General features: G+C 38.4%; 2 protein-coding genes and 1 long non-coding RNA gene across 3 annotated transcripts in view; 2 read left to right on the forward strand and 1 right to left on the reverse strand.

Moving 5' to 3' along the window:
- Positions 1–247: 247 nt before the first annotated feature.
- Positions 248–2,110, reverse strand: LOC5577179 (glucose dehydrogenase [FAD, quinone]). Its single transcript, XM_001663217.2, has one exon. The coding sequence runs from the start codon at positions 1,978–1,980 to the stop codon at positions 268–270; it is 1,713 nt and encodes a 570-aa protein (XP_001663267.1). The 5' UTR covers positions 1,981–2,110; the 3' UTR covers positions 248–267.
- Positions 2,111–14,075: 11,965 nt separating this feature from the next.
- On the forward strand, positions 14,076–14,930 carry LOC110678787. Its single transcript, XR_002501939.1, has 3 exons — positions 14,076–14,421; positions 14,480–14,708; positions 14,793–14,930. It is a non-coding gene; the product is annotated as an uncharacterized LOC110678787 (long non-coding RNA).
- Positions 14,931–17,501: 2,571 nt separating this feature from the next.
- The window catches only part of LOC5577178 (sphingolipid delta(4)-desaturase DES1), a 36,074-nt gene continuing 33,498 nt past the window's right edge, over positions 17,502–20,077 (forward strand). Inside the window, exon 1 of the mRNA XM_001663216.2 lies at positions 17,502–18,748. Within this exon, the coding sequence (XP_001663266.1) occupies positions 17,762–18,727 (966 nt within the window). The 5' untranslated portion in view covers positions 17,502–17,761 and the 3' untranslated portion in view covers positions 18,728–18,748. The remainder of the gene's footprint in view (positions 18,749–20,077) is intronic.

The following is a 20,077-nucleotide window of genomic DNA, read 5'->3' on the forward strand; positions in this document are numbered from 1 at the left end:
ATGAGTTCATATGAAAATGGCTGGTTGGAAAAATCAGCGTACTCTTTTATGAGTTCTTGTAGGGAAAATCCTCCTAGAGCATAGCGTTCTACATTATAGATGCGAAGCATTTGAAGAAATTTATCCTCTTAAAAAGGATTTCGAGGTAGAATTCCGATAAGGCTAGTCTCAGTAACATTTTCAGCTGGATAACGTTAGAGGTATTGAAATAGGCATGTGAAACCATAAAATGTGATGTACACAAACATACCACCAATTGACTAACGTTTATTGTACTGAAAACCTTACCCTAAGAAAGTGCTTAGCTAGAGCAATGACAACCGAATTCGGGTTGCCACTGGGCAAATTTGGCATTATGGACCCATCCACGACGTAGAGATTGTCCAGATGGTGGACTTTAAAGTCCTTGTTCGACACAACAGCGTCCGGATCGCCTGGGGATCCCATCCGACACGTCCCTACAGGATGATAGATGGTCAGCGTGAGTGCCCTGATGTAGCACTCCCAGTAGGAATCGCTTCCGAATGGATGCTGCTCGCAACCTGGAAAGGGCTTTGGGTTTAACTCTGCGCCGAGTGTCCTCATCGCCGATTGGTCAACCATTTGCTGTAGTATTTTAAGACCCGTTATGAGCGTTTGAATGTCCTTCTGTTCCGTTAAATAGTTTGGTTGAATCACTGGACTGGAATGTGGGTTTGAATCACGCAATTTGATGAATCCTTTGCTTTCAGGATGCAGCAGAATCGGCAATATGGTAACCGATTGTTCCCCTTTGTCCACCAAAGGTTGGAAATAACTATTCCACACATCGTCACGGAGATTCATCAGTGTGTGCAAATGATATCCCGCATCGAAGGTTATCCCCACCGGAAGCACCATAAATCCGAGGGTGTGAGTGAAGTTGGATCCTAAATTAACGAATCCCAGACACTCGCAGCCTCCGAAGGCTATGGACGAATTGCGCCCGCTAGCAAATAGGTATCTTCCTATGTTAATAGGATTGAGAAGATTCCACACTTGGAGTGGAAGTCGCTTCGAGAGTAGCACCAAATCCATTCCTGTGGTTATATGATCCTGCAAATTTTCGCCAACTTGTAAGTCTACAACTTGTTTGATACCAATTTCATCCAGATGTTGTTTTGGTCCTACTCCGCTTTGTAGCAAAATCTTTGCGCTTCCGACTGTCCCAGCAGACAAAATGATTCCTTTTGTGGCTATCACTTGAACGTGTCGTCCTGCTTTATTTAGGAGAATTCCTGTAGCTCGCTTATCTTCAAAGATAATCTTGATGACCAGCGCATTGAAAACTGTTTCGTGTCCCACTCTCGGTTGCCTCAAATAGGTATGGCTCGATGTCCAACGCTTTCCGTTACTCACGCTCACATTCGGCCTGAAGAACAAATTCTTCTCCAAACCCGCTTCTTCAGCTGCCTTTATAAACGCCCCGCTCAAATCGGTCATAAAGCTCAACTCGTTCACACCCTCCACGTCTTCAAAGCCTTCCATGAATGCATCTAGTATCGAGTCCTCCGAGAACCACTCCCCAAAATCCTTCCTCTCCGCTCGGTAGTGCACCATATTGTTGAACATGTACGTACCGCCGAAAACCTTCCCCATTGGCCAGCTGCTTCGCCGCTCGTTCATGCCCTCGCAAGCTCCCTCCTGGGGTTCCGTCCGGTATTGCCAGTCGTAGCTTGTTCCTTGCATCAACGGCTGCAACAGCGGAACGTCCATCAACCCGCTTCGCATTGATCCAGCTTCCAAAATCAGCACATCGTCCGATGGGATGCCGGAAGCGATAACGGATCCAGCCGTACCGGATCCCACGATGATGTATTCATAGGCCGCCTTGGACGGGAAGCGCCCCGAATGGAGCCACTCGTAGAAATGATAAGATCCGTTCAGTATGAACCACACCAGAACCGTGCCGAGCAAGTAGAAGGCGTAGGTGCACCAGATTGATAGCTTTAGGATGAGCATTTTAACTATTTCGGCATTTTGTCCGTTTTACTTGAAGAACTCACACACAGAATGCAAAACCGAAGTTTTTTGAACAAACTATTTTGTTATCGATTTTGTTTTGGTATGGTTTTTCGCATGCATCAGGAGCTTTGTTTTGAAATGCCCGCGTAACGGCTGTAATGAACTCCAGTGAACTCACCTAGAAGAGAAAAAGATGAAAAACTCCAGTGAATTCAGGCTAGAACTAGGGGTGCCCTTAAACTGATGCAAATTTTGAGGTTTTTGCTCCCCTATGTCCCCTATGCTAAAACCACAGACAAACAGACGTAACACTTAGAACAAATCTCTATCAAAATCATAGACATGTACGCCCAATGCTAAAATTAGTGTGTTTGGCTGACGAGCCAACAGATGGCAGTAATGTGTAAACGTCAAACGCGAACAAAAACGATACGAGCGCTGCGGGCGGCGGACTGGCCACCTACCATATTTTTGAATCGACCGTTAAAAAGGTGGTCGATGAACAGTGACGAGGGGGTAACGTCTGTTTGTCTGTGCTTAAACGTTATTAATTATAACAGTGGTCCTCAGCCTAACTGATTACACGGGCCATCTCAACGCTTTAAAAATAAGTCGCGGGCCGCAAGATTTATAAGGATTAATTTTAACAGCTTTCAATGGAATTGCAAAAAAGAACACTATTTCTATGAAAACGGATAATACATTTCTGGGAACTTTATGATCAAAGCAGAGGGGTATGGAAGCAAAGATATAAGTGACAATGCCAAGTTTTTAATGAATTATGTTAGCTAATGTAAAAGAATTCATGATGAAAAAAATCACCTTAAAATACTTTTTAGAAGATAGAAACTGAGCTTTCAAATTCGATCAACATGTCACTTACCGTATTGGACAATGCATTTGCAAATTTCTTCGATTAATAATACACTCTGTCTACTGTAGAGGTTATTATCTAAATTTTGTATGAATCGATTCATATCAAATTTAAATATAACTTGAATTTCAACATATATTTGTTAGTTTTTTTTTATTTTACAAGTTAAAAGCAATAACGGTAATTTTTTCGACAAATTTCAATATTTACACAAATCAAAATATTGACGGAATAGATTGATAGTATCTTCAACAAAGTTGTACTTATAGATGAGTTTACCAATTATGCTGAAGATACTTGTGTAGGTTTCTTATATTTTAAGACACATCGTTTGAAATTTTCACGGAACTCACTTCTATCGAATCGATATTATTTTTGATCTCTTTGTATTCAATTTTTAAATGCTTAAAAATATACGTTGACACTTACACATGCTGTGTAAATTATATTCATAGCGGACTATAAATAACTGAGATTTATCCCACAAAAGTAGACCATTTTGTATGGAAGATCAAAAAAGTTGCAAATGTATTGTTCAATACTGTACATCTCTTTGCGTTTGGAATCCTCAACCATTCAAAAAGCAATCTATATTTAAATATTTTGAATTACATAATTTTCAAAGATTTACAGAAATACGAGACATTTTTGAAGTCAAAAAAAAATATTTCTTTGAAAAAAAAATCAGCGTTCTGCGGTCATCTCTGCAAGACCAAGATCCTGGTTCAATTTTGTGAACTTAAATATGTTCAGCAGAAAGATTTGTAGAGATTTGAAGACTTTTTGCAGGCCCTTAGCCTTCCTTTTAAGATTCTAAAAAAAAGTAGTTGATCCTTTCAAAGTCAATTTCATATTACTCCTTATGCCATGAAGATGGATGAACGCAGAAACATTTTGCATGATTGCAATGACTGACTTTCCAAGAACAAAGTTGCAAGAGCAAAGAATTAAACACCAGCATGAATAAAATTTATAACATGCGGGCCACATTACATTAACATTCAAAATCCATTCGCGGGCCGCACAAAACCTTCTTGAGGGCCGCATGCGGCCCGCGGGCCGCAGTTTGGTGACCACTGTAGTAACTATGGACCGATGCACGAGTTCATTCGGTGACGTTTAAGCGGTGCTGTGTTATTTATGTGACCATGGTAACGCGTGAACTTAGCACCGCTCAAACGTCAAATTGGTGAACTCGTGCATCGGTCCATAATGAAAAAAAAAAAACAAACTCCAAAGCTTGAAAAGATTTGAATGAAATTTGGCTGTACACACGCCATTTGTAGTTTATATGTAAATTACTATCGAAAAGTCCACCCGGATAAAAAATACAATACAAAAACAATATAACGTATTGAAACAGTACCATTCAATATATTGGAAATACAATACAGTATATTGTAAAATGACAATACAATTACAGTACAATATATTGTTTTGAACAGTTCACTGTATGGTATATGAGATTTTTGCAATATAATGTATGGGTGGTTAAGTATCGTAACAATACAAATATAGATATTTTCGCATACAAACATTTTGAAAACACAATATGATATATTGTTCATGTATTGTCTTGATAAGCAATTCGTGTATTGTTTTACAATACAAAAACAATTCAACAAACTGTATCATGGTTGCATGTCAGCTAATGTCAAGTGACTTCTAAAAAATTATTTATTTTGACTTTTTGAATATTTGCCACCCAACATTTCTTGCTTTTTGAACTTGTTTTGTTTATTTCTTTCAGCAAAGCTACATAGAAAAAAGCAACAGTTGTTTTACGCGAAAATATGAATTTGACCAAAATTGTAAGGTATAAAACCAATTAAAAACAATACAATGTTCTGTTACAATATATTATATTGTTTTTGAATTGTATATCCAAACATGAATAATATTGCTTCGACATTCAATTACAATACGCTGTATTGTATCCAATATGTTATATTGTACATTAATGGTTTATTCCATTCACTGAATGATACGTTTTTATCCGGGCAACTTTCTGTCTCCAGTCCTGTAGCTCCTAGTCACATTTTTTTTTTTGAAGTGAAAAAACTCTTAGTGGATTTTCTGCTTTGCTCTTGTCCACAGTTGATCAGAAGAAGTTTTCTAGTTTCATTTTGAAAGGGGAAAAGTATCTAACTTCAAATTTCTCGTAAATGAAATCATTAATTGAAAAAATATTTGGTAGGCGTGATAGTCATAATCATTTTGTACAACCGGTACCAAAATTTTTTAGAAAAAAGTTCCCAATTTTGGGAAATAATTCGTTGAATGCATTTCGCCATACACATATTTTTCGCGTTACCTTTTAGCGATTTTTCGTGCATAGACACTAGCGCAAGTGCGTTACTATGTGGTGTGTAGCGAATCTGGCCAAGCATGTAACCCACTGAAATCTCAGCTACAATTTTACCGAAGACCACATTTTGATTGGATGTCTGGATATTCAGTTTTTTTTTTATTCTGATACTACGCTAAAAATAGAAATAAACACAACATTTCATAATTTTTCGTACCCTGGAACTTTTAGGGGTCTATTTCATAAGTCGAGTCGATCAAAATAACTCGACTGGAGGCACTGTCAACCGAAAAAATTGTTCGACTCAGCTCTGTCACTCGAGTTTTTCGACAGTTGTCACTCTATGTGACTGGATTACTATGGGAGTCGACGGGTGACATCTGAAATATGCATGCTTGCTTTGATCGACAAAATAGGCCCCTTAATACGCTACAAGCTGTAATTATGGAAATTGAAATGTAATTTATAATTTATTCATTAATTTAATTTTTGATCATGTCAAGGAAAAGTTTACAGGAGGGCGTTGTAATTGAGTCCACAAATTGAAATCTTCATTAATCATTTAAAATATATAAATTAAGAAATAGATTATTTCTGTGAAAAAAATATTATTGGCTCATAAGCTTTCTATTAATTTACTGGACAAAATTTCCCAAGGAACCCATATGTTTTGAAGCCTCTAACTATTGAAAACTGGCGGCACAGTAGTTCACCCCACGGTCCCCTACAATTTATATCTCCAAAGTTTTTGGGAACCTCTATTTCCCTTATGAATTTATCTCCACGTGGTGGTGGTAAACATTGGTTTTGCAATACGCTGTTGAGCCAAATTCAACTCGATCACGCTCACCAATACCTCTACCAGGAAGAGCTAAAACCAAACTTTCTGATAGTGGTGTCAGTATGCGTGGGTGGGCTAAAAAGGGCTCCATAGCAACGTTTCTGAAAAATAGACTCAAGACCTCTTGGGCCATTTTCAAATGTTTGCCAATATTTCTCCCGAAAGATTTCCGTTCCGAAGCCGTCCGAACATCCATGCGATGGATGATTAACGAATGACAGTATCATCTGAACCGTTGACATTTTGACCACCTGCGCATAGGTTTCGGTGTAATCGTACTAAGAATCGTACCCATATCGTTACGAGAATCCTTTAGCGGCTAGTCTTGCTTTGTATTTTTCGATGGTGCCATTCGGTTTCATCTTGAGCTTGAACACCCACTTTTAATCAACCGATGAACTTCCGCTCGGTTGGTCCATCAGCTCCAAGGTCTCGTTCTCAGCTAACGATTTCACGGTATCCGGTAGTTTTGCACAATATTCTCAGTGTTTAGCGCATACGCCAAACAGGAATTATAATAACAGGAATTGTTTTCAGAGCTTTCCAATGATGTCCGAACACCTTTGGACGCCCGCTTGAACCTTCGAAGGTTGTTTGTACAAAGTTTCAGGTGAAAGAGACAAATCATCAAGTATTGCGGCATAATATATTGGAGTGTTACAGTGATAATAATAATCGGAATATTTCACACGAAAATTTTGAAACAGATCAAAATTTACTCTCTTTAAAAATAATTCCATTTGAAAAAAAAAATGGATAAAATTCATTCGTTGGTTTGACATACACGCAATTTACTCTTATATGAGTAAAGGTCTTGCACCATTTTCACGAGTTACACTAAATTCTCTCAAAGAAGGATTTTTTTACTCGTTATAGAGCAGTTTGTCTTACAGTTTACACGGAGAAATTATAAAACCCAAAACATAAGTTATACAACCCCAATGTTGAGCATACCGCATTTAGTTTTTATCCGCAGATGGGATGCTTTGCCTCTCTCGCAACAGCATCGTTTTCAAAAACAGTGAAAGACGCCTCGGCTCAGTGATAAATGTCCGTGGAATGAGCAAAATTTGTTTTTTTTTTTGAGTCAGCCTAAATTTAAGTTGTTTTAACCCACTGAAGAGACTTCAATTCTAACGCCTGCTATCTAACGAATCATACCTAAAAGAAATAAAAATAGTCACCGAAACTCTCATTTTTATGCGTGGTATGCACCCGAAACTTAAAGCACCCAAGTAAAAGTTCACTTTTTACCTGAAGTAATTTTGACAGCTGATCCTGTATCAGCTAAGTGTCACTTTTCCTTGCGGAATAATTGCAGGGTGAGTATTAGAGTGATGCAAATTTATAAATTTTTGCTCCCCTATGCTTGAACGATTTAAATTATGGTAAAAAGCATCCTCTCAAAATTTGAAATGATTTGGAAGAAATTTGACTGTGCACACCCCATTTGAAGTTTATATGGAGATAACTATGGGAAACGCCAACCTTTTGTGTTCAGCCCTCTATCTCTTTGTCATAATATTTTATGGAATAGTGAACACACTCTTCTCATGTGAAATTCTACCAGCTACAACTTTGCCGAAGACCACATTTTGATTGGACGTCAAGGAAAATTGTTATTCATCATCATAAAGTGGTTTTGCCTTCAGTAAGCTTCACCAACTATAGTGGTTTCTGCGCTCGTGTACATACACGTTACATGTCATCAGGCTTTGCAGAATTCGCTCTCATTTGAGTATGAAGCACGATCAAAGCAAGCAAAGAAAAACATCCCATCTGTTGCGGTCCACGATCGTCATTGTATCGCAAGGTGTAACAAGTCTGATAAATGGAAGCAGCGAGCGAGAGCCCCAAAGGGAGAGCGATGATAAAACCCATTTTACTCGCTTGTTTACCGCTGGGGATAGGTGTTTTTCTTTACTGGCACGATAAACAATCCACGAATTTCCAATAGCAATAGTGTCCCCCAGGCTTGGAGCATGTTTAGAGGGGTTTTATCATACACTACTATCCCCCCAATCTGATCAAAGTTGTAGCAGTATACGATAAATAGTCTCTCATAATGTGCAGCATGTTATGATAGTTACAGAGAGCGATACGTGAGCGATTCTCTCAATTTTCTCAGGATTCAATCCCTGCATGTCATCAACATTATTTAAAGAGTGCTGGTGGAAAATATAAACAAAGATCACACACTTAAAAACGACATCGCTGTTCGGTAATTTATTTTACGGTCTTCGATCAGTAAACCACAAAAAATACTGAGATTTCAGCACTCTTTGTTGAAATTACTAATTTTCAGTAATATTTTTCCTAATTTACTGAACTCAGTAAACGATTATGCTGATAAGACCGCAAAATTACAAATTCGCCGAGAAAGAGCAAAAAGTCAGTAAAATGATAGTACTGACTAATCAGTATCGATTAATTTTACCGAGTTTTCGTTAATATGAAATGAAAACAATAAACAACGTTTGCTATCTGCCAAGTCAAAAAAAAACTCCTGCAATAGCATGTTTCCTGATGAAAATTTCCATTTTCTTGAAGGAAATCTCATTTTATTAATATTTAAAAACATCCAGCTCTGTTGTATCCAGTCGCAACTCATGGTAAGTAATCGGAAATGTATTGATGAATAAAAATCACAACGGTCTTCCGACAATGTTTGTGCAGCTGAACAATGTGTTTAATTGGTGCTTGGATTGCGCAGCGACATGAGCTTTGCATCCAAAACTTACGTAAGGACGCTCCGATTCTGGTGGGCATCATATTCGTTATGATTTTTCAATCCTAGCTTGTAGGGCAACGCATCCCAAACTTTTCTCGACGAGCCAGCTTGATGGAAGCTAGATTGGGCAAGTCTCTGTCCAGCCAGGGTGCCATGTAAACTGAATGTGAGAAGCGTTGCGAGGAAATGTTTGGACATCAGTTTCCTAACTTGGGATGAACTGGAGCATAAAAACGGGAATGATGAAATTATTATTATTATGTTCATGTTGAGAACAACCCGTATAGTACTAAAATCGTTTAACTGAAAAAATCAGTAAACAGAAGTAAATAAAAAAAATACTGAGAAAGGCAGTAACGTTCCGCAAAAATGTTTACTGACTTAGTCGGTATTTTTTTGACAGTTCAAAATTTTCTGGATTTGCGGAGTTTTCGGTACTTATAAAACATTACCGACTTAACTCTGCTGTTCAAAAACCCAGTAAAATTTTACCGACTTCGGTAATAAAATCTAAGTGTGCAGCTGTTCCCAGCAAAATCAAACGGCAGTATTTTCAACCAGCAAATTTGAGCACGTGTTCGTGACACCGCTCGGCGAGAGCTCAATTCGGCAGGCAACAGTGGTGCTCCTGGTGGGAAGTATAGATCAAAGTGATCCAGGCTACTAAGTTCTACAGCAAAAAAGCAGTGTTGCTCCGAAAGTAATTGAATGATCATCTCAGCATGGTTTAGACTTTGGAATCAAGAATAACAAATTATCCTTACGTCCAATCAAAATGTGGTCTTCGGCAAAGTTGTAGCTGGGAAGATTTTACATGGGAACAGTGTGTTCGCTATTCCATATATTATTATGGCGAGCAGATAGAGGACTGAACGCAAAAGGTTTGGCTTTTCCATAGTAATTTCCATATAAACTTCAAATGGCGTGTGCACAACCATATTTCTTCCGAAACACTCCAAATTTTGGGAGAATGATTTTCATCATAATTGACACCACAACCTAACCACTACTTTCGCTGCCCCGTTGTATGGAGAGACAAAGTGACTTAACCACGAATCAAAACAAAACACTACTTGAGTCGATTTTACACTGGTAGAAAAACGTCGCAAGTAACTGAATAAAAGTGTTTTGTTTTGATTCGTGGTTAAGTCACTTTGTCTCTGCATACAGCGGAGCGGCGAAAGTAGTGGTTAGGTTGCGAAAGTTGAAAATCGTACTTTCGTCGTTTTATAAATCCGTAAATTAAACGTTCAAAAAGTGAAAAATCGAGTTGGTTCAGGGTGAAATGTGTAGAATTTCGTCTGCGAAACACGTAGAATCGATAAAGTAAGTTTGTATACTTTTTTGACTTGAGTCTGTTTGAATAAGTCTAGAAAGATTCGCGAATTAGGCGAAAGTGACAAAATGTACACATTTAGATTTTTTCTCGTTGTTCGGTAATATTTTTTACCGGATACGTACTGTAAATAAATATTTAACTGAAGTTTCGGTATTACAAACAAGATTTACCGAACACTCGTGAATAAATAAAAAAATCAAAACAATATTTGACTACTTTTACCGATATTGTCGTTTTATTTACCGAAAATATTGTAAATCGTTTAGATTTGCCGTAGACTTATTTTTACCGTACTTCAGTTCATAGTGCTTCAATGCTTTACCGAACAAATGGTAACTTGAAATTTCAGTGGCAGCCATATTTGTTTCTAGGTGTTAATCAACATGATCGTATCGCATACGATACTGTCTAATATTCTGTGATTGTGACACGGTATTTGAAAGAAAAAAAAAACAACTACAGCAGGATGAGCGCCCGGTATTACTATTCCGTACCTGAGAATTTTCATTAAAAAGTTAATTCTTAAGATGAAATGATTTTTTTTCGTTGTAAACAAATTACGTTTCCGGATGACATCGTCGCATCGTCGGTAACTTACGACGGAATTGGTGGTTTTGCTCATAAGTGGTGAACACTTGCAAAGAAGCCAGGATTGGCATAACTGGGTTGGTTTATTCTTGTAGTGCTAAATTTGAGGCGCGCATTCGAGTTGTTTGTGGTGTTCAACGTCCCACCTTCATCAACAGACAAACATAATAATGCAAACATGTCCAAACGATTAGAAATGAAAACACGAAATAAATCAATCAACTAAACATTTGATATCAATATGGAATTCTTTGTTTTTCTTTTTTCGATCATCCTATTCCGACTGCGTGCTGATACGAACAATGCGTTCGGTAATCTGTTTTACAATTCGCTCGGTAATAATTCACGAGCGTAATGTAATTTTTTTGACAGCTGTGTGTCGATTAACATTACAGATTGTTCGGTAATTCTTATTTTTACCGGAAGCATTACCGAGCGCTCAGCGGTTTATATTTCGGTAAAAAAATTACCGGAGTCGGTGATATTTTCTAAGTGTGTACACAATTTAAGCAAATATAGCGTTGAAATTGTAGCTTGATTGTCTATTCACTGCACTTTAACTTTTCCCCCTATCGATAATTTAACTATTCAAAAAACGCAAATTTGTAGAAGACGAAACTTCACCTCATGCAAAATCACTCACTTTATTGATTACGCCCGTGTTTTTGTTCATCAAAGTGATGGGCGCATCTGAAATCGAAATCAAAACACGGCGAGAGTAAACGGCGACACTGCATACAAAAAATAAACAAGGCGTACATGGCGGGCTTAGTTGAAACCAGATTGTAAACACGGCGCCAAAGTAATAGGCGACACTGAAAAAAATATCGATTACAGGCTCATAACATTGGGCGATACTGGCATTCTCGAGTACGTTGAAGGCGAAACCTTATAATACTTTTTTTTTGTACGAAATAGCTAGGGAAATTGTAGGAGATGTGTGTGATATTGATGAGGATTTTAAAACTAGGTTTATGAAATGTGTATTAAAGTGGAAAGGTTAAAGTTTGAGTATATTTTCTCCAATTGGGATTAAAAATTGCACATGAGAATTTCATTGGTTATTTTCTCATTGTTAGTGATTTGTCAGATAGGCCCTTATCGCGAATCCCTCTCGATTTTAGATTTAGTATTTTACTCATACCTTACTAGTTTGAAACCAGTGTGTATTGTTTGGTTTGACTGATGAAGATGCTCGTTTTATAAATGTCACCTTCGTACTATTGACGTTGCATCAGTTTGACATTTGCGACCACTCATCATTTGAATTGACCGTTGCATATTTTCGGTTACCGTCTGCAATCGAGAGTCACGTCAGTTTAGTCAGTGATATCACTTCAAATTTTGGGAGAATGATTTTCATCATAATTGACACCACAACCTAACCACTACTTTCGCTGCCCCGTTGTATGGAGAGACAAAGTGACTTAACCACGAATCAAAACAAAACACTACTTGAGTCGATTTTACACTGGTAGAAAAACGTCGCAAGTAACTGAATAAAACGGCTTATTAATTTGTCATAAAATTACGTCGATTTGAAAAAGTAATCGAGAAGTCGTTTCATTTAGTTACCTACGACGTTTTTGTACCAGTGTAAAATCGACTCAAGTAGTGTTTCGTTTTGATTCGTGGTTAAGTCACTTTGTCTCTGCATACAGCGGAGCGGCGAAAGTAGTGGTTAGGTTGCGAAAGTTGAAAATCGTACTTTCGTCGTTTTGTAAATCCGTAAATTAAACGTTCAAAAAGTGAAAAATCGAGTTGGTTCAGGGTGAAATGTGTAGAATTTCGTCTGCGAAACACGTAGAATCGATAAAGTAAGTTTGTATACTTTTTTGACTTGAGTCTGTTTCAATAAGTTTTCGAGAATTGCATCGTTTGCCTTCTACACTGAACGAAATCCCCCGCCTTGAATTGAATGATTATTGACACATCCGAGCCCCATACATATTTTCAGACACAATCAAGATGATTTTCATCTTCGCGAAAATCAGTTGTTTACAAATCACTCCGCATGAAAATCGTACAGTCTTGGAATGATTTTTATCATTCAAATAGATGCCTCTTATTGAATGGTTATCATACATACATGTAAACAATCCCTTTTCCATAATAGTTATTGATTAAAAATAAATCAAATCAAAAGTTAAGCACTACAAAACCTTGTTGACAATGCTTTTTATTTCTTTAAAGTGATTTAAACCCATTATTCTACGTCTTCAGTCTTCATGAACAGATGCAGTCATGTAACGAATATAATTGTGTGATGTGTAGCCCAATGGAACCTAAATACTCTCGGATGTTAGCGACCTGTGGTTAGTAGACACCCTTAAGAAGTCTGAAAAAAGAAACCGAGAATGAGGATAAAATAAGATTCCATGTGAAATTACATGTAATTTCCACGCAGCTAAGTTTTTCAAACCACGCTGCTGCCACCATGATGTTTACGTTAAGTTTTTCCAGATTAATTTGACGTTTAGGAGTATTCCCTTTTGGTCTGATATATCAGACAGTTATTGAATGATTTTCGGTATGGGACATGGGAGAAATAATAATCCGTCATAAATTGCATGTTAATAATTTGTGTTATCATCATTCGATTATCTGCAGAATTTCATTCTATTATGTTCTAATATTCATCTCTAGTTTGGATGATGTTTGTTCAATAAACAGTGGATGCATCATATTCTTTCATAGTCATTCAAATTGAGGAATATGAAGTTTTTTTAACCATGTGAATTACAAATCATTCAATGTGCGACCGGAGGTTTGGTTCAGTGTAATGCTGAATGGGGAAGGAGAGATAGTAGTAATAAGAAAAAGACGGATTGAAGAGTATTGTAAATGATAAACGGCCATTGAAAAATACCCGTAGAAGTTGGTTGCTCCGGCTAATTAAAGTTAAAGCATATTAAGTAGCGATTTTCATAAATTGAAGAATTTTCGGACACAGTAATTGAATTCGCTAGATGAAACAGGTATAGTTTATTGACATAGTTTCAATTCGTCGAAGGATTCCAAATCGTTGAATCCAATACCCAGTTCGCATCGACGGTATCCTATAAGAGAAGAAAATTGAAGTAAATTACTCTGTGGAATACCTGAACCTCACGTGAATACCTGTTCAACCATATATGGACGATTCAGAGTACATACTTGTTTGGTTACGAAACTACAGGTTGCCAAAGTAGGGGTCTAGGTAGACTTTTTTGAGATGTACCAGGTTCCCGTTGGCCACAGTTACCAAATCCGGATCTCCGTGAGGGTTTACGAAATTAGACATACAGTGCTGTTCTCAATAATAGCAGCGCATGTCGATTTTCATACAAAATGCTCAACTTTGACATGCTGTAGTTTTGTTCCCTTTCAAGCAATCGAGTTGAAATTTTCTCCACAGAACTACAAATCGAGACGAACATTTCTAAAGGTCCTAACTAACATTTTTACTCAAATTGAGTTATCACTATTTTCCAAATCCTCAGCATAAAATTTAACGATTTTCATTTAAAAGTTAACTTTTTTTTATTTATTAACCTTAAAATTCGAAAAGAACAAAACGACCCAACTGCATTATCGATAATATCGGCCAGCTCTGTTGATGGGACATCTTGCTCGCCAAAGGTCCCATCTGTCATTTTCGATTTTTGTTTACAAAATTGCACATGGGACCTTTGGCATGCAAGCGAGCTCTCACAGTAATTTTGAGTTAAATTAATAAAAATGGATCCTACTCAAGACCAATTCCGGATGTTCATACGTAAGTAAAGTTCAGTGAATTGAATAAGATTAAAATTTAAGGATGAATAATATTTCAGAAGCAGCATCACGTCGAAGCCAAAGATCCGCTGGCAGCAGTCACTATGGTAGTCAACCTGCACCTCCGCAGTAAGATGATTCGTGCGATGAAAAATTCAAGCTACGGGAGAGTTGCAAATGCCGAACCTGCACCTTCAAAAGAGGATAATTCAGTTTTCAAGCTCTCTAAGAGGAAAAGCGCTGAGTCGCCACGGAGCTGGAAGGAGCGCACTGGAACTTTTCAAAATGGTACGGAGACTCCACCGAAGCAGCATGCTTGATCTTTTAAAAACGGTGTGTTTAGGATTACGTAGATTATATTGCTTTCAACAGTTTCAGGTCAGGATGTGTCATCAGTGTCTACCAAATCAGCACGGCGCTCGTTGAATTTCGATAGTTTGCGTCCAAATTAACTGCAGGACAGGTCAACAATCCTTCAAAAACAGCAGCATTCATCGTGTTCCGTTTCATGAGATGAAAATTTCAAGCTCAAGTCTCACTCTGCATCCATCAAAGGAAATGATAAATCACTGAGAAAACTGATCAGTGATTCAACGGCTACAGAAGAAATTATCGATCTTGATTCGATTTCCAGTTACTGTAAAGAAAACGTCGTTAAAGCAAGTCACCAGCAGTATCGAAAAAAGGTTATTGAAGTAAGAGAGCAGATCAGCCCAAGCCTGGCTTCTACAAAATGCAAAGAACAAAATATAATTTCATTGGATCATCCATACAATAAGGGCTCATTCACAAATTTCATAACGCTTTAGGGGGTGGGTGGGTGTCCGAACATTGTTACGGCTCATACAAAAATAGTTGAGTGTCAATACAAAAAGAGTCACGTGGGGGTGGGTAGGTGTCCAAAATGGTCAATTCGTTATGTTCGTTCGTTATGAAATATATGAACAAGCCCTAAGGTGTTCGAACTCTCAGTGTCACCCTCCATCATGTTCAAAGATGTGAGTACAAATCTAATGTCTTCTGCGAGGTCTGTTGTTTGCAATCTTCTTTAAAGTATGCCAAAAAAAAACTGCATGTTCAGATTTGAAGTAGATTGAATATTAATACATTTTAATTCCTCCCTCAAATGCTTATATTTTGACAGATTCGCGAATTTCGGCTACCACTTGCAGTCTTCAACAGTATCGTACACTCATATGCACTGGATAAGTTCTCCTTTTGTAATATTCATCCCATCCTCTTTCCCTCATTATTATCTTAAAGCGTGTATGAGTAATATCATAGACTGTACCCTGCATACCTTTGATACAAAAGTAAAAAATATATAACACAGAAATCTTTTTTTTTTTTTTTTTTGAATACCTCACTATTGCCCAATAATTTAAAACATATTTTACTCTAGTTAACATAAATTTTATTGGAATGCATTATTCTTTACAAATTTAATCAAAATTTACCAGCTTTTATTGAGTTTTACAAATGTCCCAAGTAATAAAGGTATTTTCATAAAGACCCATTTGATAGGTCCCAAGTGACAATAAAAGTGCAAAAGGTCTCATGTGATAAAAATATCCAAAAATAACGTAAACATGTGATTTTCCGCAGAATTAACATCATTTTTGAATTTTTGAGCTTTTTTCGCGTCTAGAAATGAAGTACAACCTCTTATTTTATGTTTCTATTCTAATTGGCATTTGATTTTCATCACGATTTTTTCGAAGCTTATTTTCTCCGATAAAGACAAAAGTCTGATGGGACCTTTAGAAATGTTCGTCTCGAAATATGCCCAATTTTGTAAACACAAAATTTCAAAATTTTCTAAGCCCCTGCCGGATAGTGAGATACTAGGTGAAATTGTTCGAAAAAATAGCAGTTTTAAAATTTTGAATTTCGGCTTGACATTATAGTTTTAAATTGTAAATCACTTACCATTGGAACAATTTTCTCCTACTTATCAAACCTACACCTAAACCGAAAATGTTTAAAATATTTGTAGAAGAAAAATTTTAAAATGAAAAACTGCTATTTTTTCGAACAATTTCACCTAGTGTCACACTTTTCGGCAGGGACTCAGAAAAAACTGAAATTTTGTAGTTACAAAATTGATCATATGTGTAGTTCTGTGGAGAAAATTTCAACCCGATTGCTTGAAAGGGAACAAAACTACAGCATGTCAAAGTTGAGCATTTTGTATGAAAATTGACATGCGCTGCTATTATTCAGAACAGCACTGTATGTGCTTTCCTTTTTGATTCCAACAGAACTGAAACTGACCAAATCTCGCATAACTTCTGATCTCGCCCTAAAAGTCATTGGTAACCATGTGTGTAGCTCGTTGTTTCTGAGCATTTGAATGGATTTTCATGTTATTCAACAACGCTATGGGGGAGAATGGATCAATATCTACCTGCCAGTGAAGTTGGTTTGAATGCTATTTCTTTCATTTGCTCAGAAACAACGAGCTACGCACGTGGTTACCAATGGCTTTTAGGGCGTTATCTCAGAGTATGCGAGAAACGTTGCGAGCTGTTTTAATTTTCGAATCAAAAACTTTTTGTTAGGGTTAAATAAAACAGAAGTAAAATGGATTCGCTCCTGTGTACGCGAGTGTTCATCTGTTCATTTCCCATCGTTCTTTTCTTTCATTCTGGTTCTCCGCTTTTCATTCATATTTTCATCTGTAGCTGTCACTCGCTCCACTACAAACATAACGGTTGTGTTTGTACTTTCGATACCGTTTGGTCGTCTCGTCATTCGGTTCAAGAGCCGCCCGGTTCGTTGTTGGTGTTGGTGTTCGGTGATCTACGTGACTCAAGTTCAGTGTTATGGGGACACGGGAGACAGTGTTATTTTCCCTATCTTTCGTCTCACTCTAACAATTATCATCAAAACTTTGTGGAAGCAAATCTCGAGTTTTAATAAACCGATGAAGCTGAAAATTTATCGGGTTGTGCACTACATATATAGAATCATAGTGATACATTTTCGCATCGATATATGTAGTGGTTCTTGGGATTTGCTTCTTGAAATGGATGAGGTGATTATGATGACGTCCCGTGCGGCCTTATCATCGCCTGGCGTTCAAACGAGAGTCTGAAATTTCGAGACGTCTGTCAGTGCCAGTCAGCCGATGCATTAGTAGTTGTCCATCCGTTGCGGTGAGTCGTCCGGCAAATTTTGTTAATCATTTTTAGTTTTTCGGTTTACGGGCGAGGAGAAACCGCTGCCAGCGGTTCGGTAGCCGGAGTGGTGCACTTTTTCTTTCGAAAGCGTTTTGTTGGACTTCTGTCCACTAGTGTTGTGAAATTTGGATAGTCCCAAGCGAATCAAGGGACCGCAAAATGGGGCAGCACGTGTCCAGGACGGATTTCGAGTGGAGTTACACGGAGGAACCGCACGCCAGCCGAAGGAAAATCATTCTGGAAAAATACCCGCAAATTAAGAAACTGTTCGGATATGATCCGCGCTTCAAGTGGGTGGCCGGTTCCATGGTTCTGGCCCAGTTTGCGATGCTGTTCGTGATGAAGGATCAGTCGTGGAAGATGATCTTCCTGGTGGCGTACTTTTTCGGGGGAGTTATCAATCATTCGCTAGAGCTGGCCTGTCACGAAATCGCACACAATCTGGCCTTTGGACATGCGAGGCCCATGGCCAACCGGCTGTTTGGCTTCTTCTGCAATCTCCCCATTGGGTTGCCCATGTCGGTGAGCTTCAAGAAGTATCATTTGGAACATCATCGGTACCAAGGGGACGAAGTTATCGATACGGATTTGCCAACGCTGCTGGAAGCAAAGCTATTCTGCAACACACTCGGGAAGTTCATTTGGGTTTGCCTACAGCCCCTGTTCTACATATTCCGGCCGCTGATCGTCAATCCGAAGCCCCCGCAAAAGTTGGAGATTGTCAACGCAATCATCCAGCTGATTTTCAACACCATTGTCGTGTATTTCTTCGGGTGGAAGGTGATGGTGTACCTGATTGTGGGATCGCTGCTGGCAATGGGTCTTCATCCTGTGGCCGGCCATTTCATTTCCGAGCACTACATGTTCGCCAAGGGATTCGAAACGTATTCCTACTACGGCCCGCTGAATTGGATCACCTTCAACGTGGGCTACCACAACGAGCATCACGATTTTCCGGCCGTTCCGGGACGGTACCTGCCGGAGGTGAAACGAATCGCTCCGGAGTTCTACGACACCATACCGCAGCACACCTCGTGGACCAAGGTGCTATACGACTTCATCACGGATCCGGCCATCGGACCGTACGCGCGGATCAAGAGGAAGGCCAGGGGACTGGACTCGTAAGCGCTTCGCAGCTTTCGCGGGGTGAGTTATCTAGATGATAAGGGGCTAGGGTGACCATCTGGTTGACTGTGGAAGTCGGGAAGTACAATATAATTTTGTTGGAATTTTTATTGTCAACAAAAAAGTAAAACAGGACATATAGCAGATCTCATTTTAGATAGTTAGTCACTATTTCAAAGGAAATCTCCAGACATTTTTTTTTTTCAATGAAAATTCTCCAAACAAAAATAGACTCTGAATTCAGAGATTCTAACGTGATTATTCTCCAGGAATTCCTTCTCAGATTCCTCGAGGAAAAGCGTGTTATCAAACTTTCCACGAACCAAGATGGCCACATCATCGTCATATCCAATTACCTCAAAACCTTGTCTACTACAGGAGACCACAGTAAGGGCGATATTCTTCAGGACATCCCTTAGTAGATCTTATAGATATTTGCGCACCTCCTAGATCAGCAGAAATTGTCGGATCCTTGAGCATAGTCATGACCCATTCGAAAACACTTTTATCCAAACCCCTTGCTTCCATGGCTGAACTCATAGAGCTATAATAGGATGCATTATCGAATGCTCCTTCAATATCGAGAAAAGCAACTACGGCTATTCCTTTGGCTTCAAGAGATTTCTCGATTTTATTTACCAACGACTGCAGCGCCGTAATGGTAGATTTACCTGATTGATACGCTAATTGGTATTTACAAAGAGGCATTTCTATTGAACTTGTTGACTTGATGAAGTCATCAATTATTTTTTCCATTGTCTTTAAAAGAACAGAGGACAGGCTTATAGGTCTAAAGGATTTGGGAGTTGTTTTATCATTTCTTCCAGCTTTTGGAATGAAAACAACTCGAACCTTTTGCCTCGCTTTTGGAATAGGTATATAAAAGCGCAACACTTGCTTTTCATATTTCGGTTAAGAGTGGACAAAGCGTCCCTTTTCCTTGTTGCAGTAAGCCTGGAAAAATATCATCTTGCTCGGCAGATTTGGAAGGCTGAAAAGAACTCAATGCCCATTCGACCCTCGAAGGCGTGAAGATTTCACAAGCTTTCTGATAGGCATTTATCGACATACATGTCTTGCCTCATCTGAGACCTGTTCTTCATTCGAATATGGGATCGATTCAGGAAAATTAGTTCTCATCATTACTTCCAGTGTTTCAGAAGAGTCAACAACAGTATAACTGCCGTCTTCTTTTTTAAGGCTACCTAGACCATTTGAATGGTCTTTTGAAAGTACTTTATGCAGCCTTGCAGCTGCAGGAGCGTTGTTGATGCTTTCACATACCCGTCTCCAGTCCTTACGTTTGGCGTGCCTTAGTGCTCTGTTGTATTCTGTTAGGGCTTTTTTGTA

The sequence above is a fragment of the Aedes aegypti genome, chromosome 3 (assembly GCF_002204515.2).
Source record: "Aedes aegypti strain LVP_AGWG chromosome 3, AaegL5.0 Primary Assembly, whole genome shotgun sequence".
NCBI classification, from domain to species: Eukaryota; Metazoa; Arthropoda; class Insecta; order Diptera; family Culicidae; genus Aedes; species Aedes aegypti.